Source organism: Bidens hawaiensis, unplaced genomic scaffold (genome assembly GCF_021521415.1).
Source record: "Bidens hawaiensis isolate Kalapana, Puna unplaced genomic scaffold, B.hawaiensis_p1.1 tig00035897_1, whole genome shotgun sequence".
Lineage (NCBI taxonomy): Eukaryota > Viridiplantae > Streptophyta > Magnoliopsida > Asterales > Asteraceae > Bidens > Bidens hawaiensis.
In genome coordinates, this window is record NW_027496244.1 from 105,939 (window position 1) to 111,281 (window position 5,343).

Consider the following 5,343-nt stretch of genomic DNA (forward strand, 5'->3'; position numbering starts at 1 on the left):
CTGTCGGTCGTAGAGTGGATCTCCCTTCCGTGGGGTCTGTAAGGAAGTTTACGGGGGCTTCCTTTTTAGCTGATATCCCAGCTCGCCTTAAGATGTCCCAAAGAACGTCCCGCACCCAATCATGTCGGTATTTGAACCCAGGCATCTCCTTGCAATGAACCGCATGCTCTCTTAATTTATCCAGACAAGCCTTACGGCAGATCGGACATGTTTCGTCTTCTGGGTACATTGGGACCATCAAACGGTACTTAAGAATGGCCCTATACTCGACCGCAGACATGCTTTGGCCCAAGCCATCAATCGGGATAACGGTCAGAAAATCTTGGGCATGAGGACCTTGTAAGCATTCAATAACCGCCTTCTGTCGGGGGGGACAATCCAAAAACTTCTCCCAGGCTCTGAGCGATTTTGCCAAAAAGGGCATTCGCCAAAGTTTTTTGAGGCTTTGGTGGGGCGGTGTCCTTATTAGAGAAACCGCCAATGTCAAAGTCTGGGAGAGCGCCATTTAGGCGTTCCAGGGCCTGCACGTAGTCTGAGTCCAGGTCGACAACTCCGCTATCCCTTAAGATGTGATTCTGCAGCTTCCAAGACTGAGCCCTCGACGCTACAAAAGCGTAAACCCCAACATCATGAGCCAAAAGAAGGCCTAAACCCCCCAAGCGCATGTTTTTTTTTTATATTTTTAGTTATGTATTTTTTATAGTTATGTTTTTTTTTGTATTTCTTTTTAATTTTAATGCATTTTTATTTAATTATTTAAATAAATTGTTTTTTATTTGTTTAGTTTAATTATAAAAAGAAAATAATAAAAAAAAGATATTGTGTGCCCAATTTATAGCCCCCACCAATATACCCAAAAATAAATTCTCATCCTTTGCTGACTGGGCGGCACGTGTCACAATTCACCCCTATTTGTAGCCTCTCCACTACGCATAGCCTAATGAGCAAAAATAGCTCTTGGCTAACAACCATTGAAAAATATATTGACTATTGTCAAGCATAATTTACCAATATAAGCCATACATGTCTTTATGAGTTACGGTGGTTATGTTGGACCATCATTGACCTTATTTGACTCCATTAGTAACCAGTTAGGCAGTTAATAATATTAACCCTCACTGACCAACATTGACCCATTGGTCATCATTGACCAATGACCAATATTGGTCGGTTCAAATACACTCAATCAAACTCGTTCTCATCAGGCCCAAATCCGACCCTGTTGACCAATATTGGTCGGTTCAAATACACTCAGTCAGACTCGTTCTCATCGTCTTATGATATGTAGTTCAAATATAACGGTTTAGAGTCTAAATGAAAGAATATTTCAGGACAGAAGCTAGATTGACCAGGCCTCATAGGCTAAATTTCATTACTTCTATCTTTCCAAGGATTGGATTTGTCATTCGAAACCATCATATAAACAATTAAAAAACGAAAAATTATCGACAAAGATTCTGAGATACAAAATCAAACAACTTAAAACACCAATGTTTTGATAACTAAGCCACGAGCCACATGAAAAACGTCGACCAAACGGTAAGTGAAAGCGATGCCAAACCATAGGCCCACAACAGAATCACGGAACACTCGGTCTCACCAGCTCCAAATAGTTGTGTAATTGTACCTGCCATATGAACAATCTCACAAACTAGTGCAAAAATTCAATAAAATTAGAGTATATTATAACTATCTTAGAGATGACTATGATTAACAAGTAGTAACAAAATCAGCCGCCCCAACACATACCAATGTTTATGGCTGGTGGAAGCGCATATTGTAGTAGAAGAGCGAAAAGATAGAGAGGTTCTAAATGCACTAAGCTAATGTAAATTGCTCCTTTGACGATTAAAATTCCAAAACATGGCAAGAAGATAAACCGCACAGCTACTATTCCAACGATAAGTGACGATGAGATGCCAGATCCTTTGAGACCTGAAAATTACATCTATACCTCAAGCAACTGAATACGCTGATTGTCGATTTAAGTTTTGTGTTTACCTCTTAAGAGGTTACCGCCCATAATCAATGTCATGGTTGGGATTGCTGCGTCCCTAGTACAACATGATCATCAATAGGATCCATTAGTTCTTTTGTTATGTGGGTCCCATTCTCATCATAGGGATATTTTTATGGATTCGTAGGTGGTTTAGGATTAATCTAAGTACTTTTAGTCGTTTTTCGAATGTTGTTGTACTTCTAGGCAGTTTGCTACCCATGCAAACAAACTCTTTTTAACTTTTCTTGTGCAGTTTTCCACTTAGGTGACAATCAGAATGCATACACTTGCCACCCAACAAGCTCGCTTATTGGGGTAGCGAACTACCTAGAAGTACACAAACATCTAAAAAACACGCCTAGAAATAATAAACCATGTAGATCTTCTGACTCACAAAATGAATTTTGAAATATTATGAGACCCTGAAAATCTGAGACTGTACCCTATTAAAGATGCAGAATCTTGGATCACTCTAAGGGGAGCCGTGGTGCCTATTAGTAGCCTGCGCATTGGCGGGATTGTTCCAATCATGAAGCCCACAATCTTTAAGATTAAACACAAATTGACAAATTGTTATGCTTGACGGATAAATAACTATAGACAGTGGTTTATTAACATTAAGCAGTGTACCGCTCCAGTGGTTGCTGGCGTAAACACAGCTTTCAAGTTAACCTGTCTGGAAAAGTTCCCCAAGTGTTGTTTAATCTTTTCTGTTGTCACCTGATGCACATTATGTTTTCATATTTGAGGTGAGCAATGAGTCTTAGCATCAAAAGCGAAAAAAGATAAATAGACCTTCCATTTCCCATTCATGTTAACAGTAGATGAAGATGATGGAAGCAAACTTTCAGTCAGGACAGAAGCCACAACATTGTTACCCGAATCTTGGGAGTTAACTGAGAATATGCGTACTAGGTTGTAAACGTAAGTCCACAGAAAGAGAGCTCCAATCTGATGAATTTATCATTAAGATTGATGGATATATATACTACCATAGATGGTGAATTTAAAAACTTTCGGAGTAAAAATACATACTGCCATAGATAGTGAAGCATAAGCCATGCCGAACTCATGACAGACATTAGGATCGCCAAAGGGACTGCCTTTCTCTTTGCATACAGCCGGTATTATGATCATTGGCAAGCTTCCCAGGTTTCCTGTCAAGCATGATCATAATCATAATCAAAACCATAATCACAATCCAAAATTCCTTTTATCGATCTAGAGGCGTTTAATGGGAAAATCAAGGCCATGTCGACCAGAGAAGTTGACAAAATGATATCGACTTTTACAACTACTAATAAGCCTGTGTTCAGCAAGTGTCCTCTAGCACTGCAGATTTCTAACCTCACGCACCAAGTTTATATGATGGCTATAGCTTCCTAACGAAATGTAAGCTATGCTAACCTGATTTAATCTAAGATGAAAGTATAATAATATGGTGATTCTTTCTCAAACTTCTTTCAGGCTTACAATATATTTTAATAAATATAAGACAACAATAACTTCCTGCCACGTACTAAAGTGTCCAGTGTCCACTAATACTAATACAAACTGAAATGATAGTGTTTAAACTCTTTCTATAACGTAAATGTTACCTCTACTACTTATTCCTAAGTTACGCCAGTTTCACTCCTTGTCTGGGATTGAACCCAACATCTCTCACCTAAAAGACTTTGACAATTATCATGTGGGCTAGTCCCACAGCCATAGTGTTTAAACTGACATACTCTTCTAAGCATTTCCCTTTAATCCTTTAGGGATTGTACGGTACAAGTAATTTACCTGCTGCACAAGTACCAAGAATGAGGCCCTTTAGATGTTGAGGGGGTCTAGTGATGATCAAAAGCACCCACCCAAGTGCTGATCCAATTATGAATGTCAGAAGAATACTGACAGGCATAAACCACCTGCAATTTTTAACAGTTGATCTTCAAACAATGACTTAATAAGTTTAAACCAACAAAAGGAAGTAAACTTACATAGAAATGACACTTTCAAGAGTGATTGTTCTAGCTAGATTGCTTCCCACAAGTGATGGAGTGAACACAAAGAACACAAGCTGATCACACAGAAAGTATATTAATTATTCAGAAAAAGTGAATGTTGAAACAAGTCTGCAATATTCTTGAATCAGAAAAATGCAATTTTGTATTTACCATAGTTGCACTTTATTGATTACTTAATGAAAAATCAAGAACTTACCTTATGGACTTGCTTTATTGTACTTTGTCCAAAGATATCAACAGAATCCAAAGCTAGAAAAGAGCCAAGTGCAGTGACGATGAGTACTTTGAGAATAGGCATAGAAGCAGCAGAAAACAGATCTACAAACCCCATCCTTAGAACAAACTGTTGCAAATTCCGGAGAAGAAAACTAAAAATCTTCATGTAGATTATGAAGTTAAGGTTGGTATGCAATATTTAAATCTAACAATAAGTGGAATATTATTCATGTGGGGACAATATTGGGATTCTATCAAGTCACTTAAAAAAGATGCATGTATATGTTCAAGGAATTTCTTACCCAAACTAATGACTATGGTTTAGAGAAATAGTAAACCAAACTGTATGTTGTTGGCCGGACTTGCCAAATTGATAAACGGTTCATTTTATCCTATAACTTTAGTGACACTAAGAATATTCTCATCCAATCCCCTATAAGTATGTAAGGGAAGTTTGCAAATTATAAGGTGGAGTTTTGAGTGGTTATGAGTGTAAATTATAGGGTAGAGTGAAAAAAGGTAGTGGTTATTTGTATGAGGAAACAAAGTTTGCCCCTATTTACTTTTTAATATTTTTTTGAATTGGTTGTGAGTGGAGAATATAGAAAACTATAATGATAAATTTATAAAAAAAATATTATTTAATTGAGCAGGAGAGAGAAATGTAGTTTATTTTAGTGTAATTATAAAAATAAGGATGAGTGATAGGTTGAGAATGCTCTAACTAGTTATCACGTTACACTAATGGGTTGATTTATTAATTTACTATTAGTGCATGTGTAATGGTTTTACTAGAAGAGGAAAAACGTGCAAGTCAAGTTGGATGTTTATTTTTCAGAGGTAAAATGCATGCAGTCTGCGGACCACATGTGCAGACAGACATCTGTAGAAGAAGATGTGGACCAAACGTCTGCATTTTACAAGAAGAAGACTGTTTGTTTTTTAACGTCTGTAGATTGCTAAAATAAACTTATGGTGGTGTACGAACTGTGGTAGTGGGTGCTGGTACTGGACGGTGATAGTGGTAGTGGTGGGTGGTGGTGGCGGACGATAGGTGATGGTGGTAGTGGTAGAAGGCGGTATGGTTGGTGGAGGTGGTGGTTGTAGGCGGTGTTGGTG

At 37.9% G+C, this 5,343-nt stretch overlaps 1 protein-coding gene across 1 annotated transcript; it reads right to left on the bottom strand.

Moving 5' to 3' along the window:
• Nucleotides 1–1,482: 1,482 nt before the first annotated feature.
• Nucleotides 1,483–4,371, bottom strand: LOC143587823 (protein PIN-LIKES 3-like). The gene is made up of 10 exons (XM_077068999.1): nucleotides 4,205–4,371; nucleotides 3,982–4,061; nucleotides 3,785–3,909; nucleotides 3,035–3,156; nucleotides 2,795–2,950; nucleotides 2,630–2,719; nucleotides 2,442–2,542; nucleotides 2,002–2,054; nucleotides 1,750–1,935; nucleotides 1,483–1,627 (listed from the first exon to the last, which is right to left on the bottom strand). The coding sequence occupies exons 1-10, from the start codon at nucleotides 4,337–4,339 to the stop codon at nucleotides 1,503–1,505; spliced, it is 1,173 nt and encodes a 390-aa protein (XP_076925114.1). The 5' UTR covers nucleotides 4,340–4,371; the 3' UTR covers nucleotides 1,483–1,502.
• Between the last annotated feature and the right edge of the window lie 972 nt (nucleotides 4,372–5,343).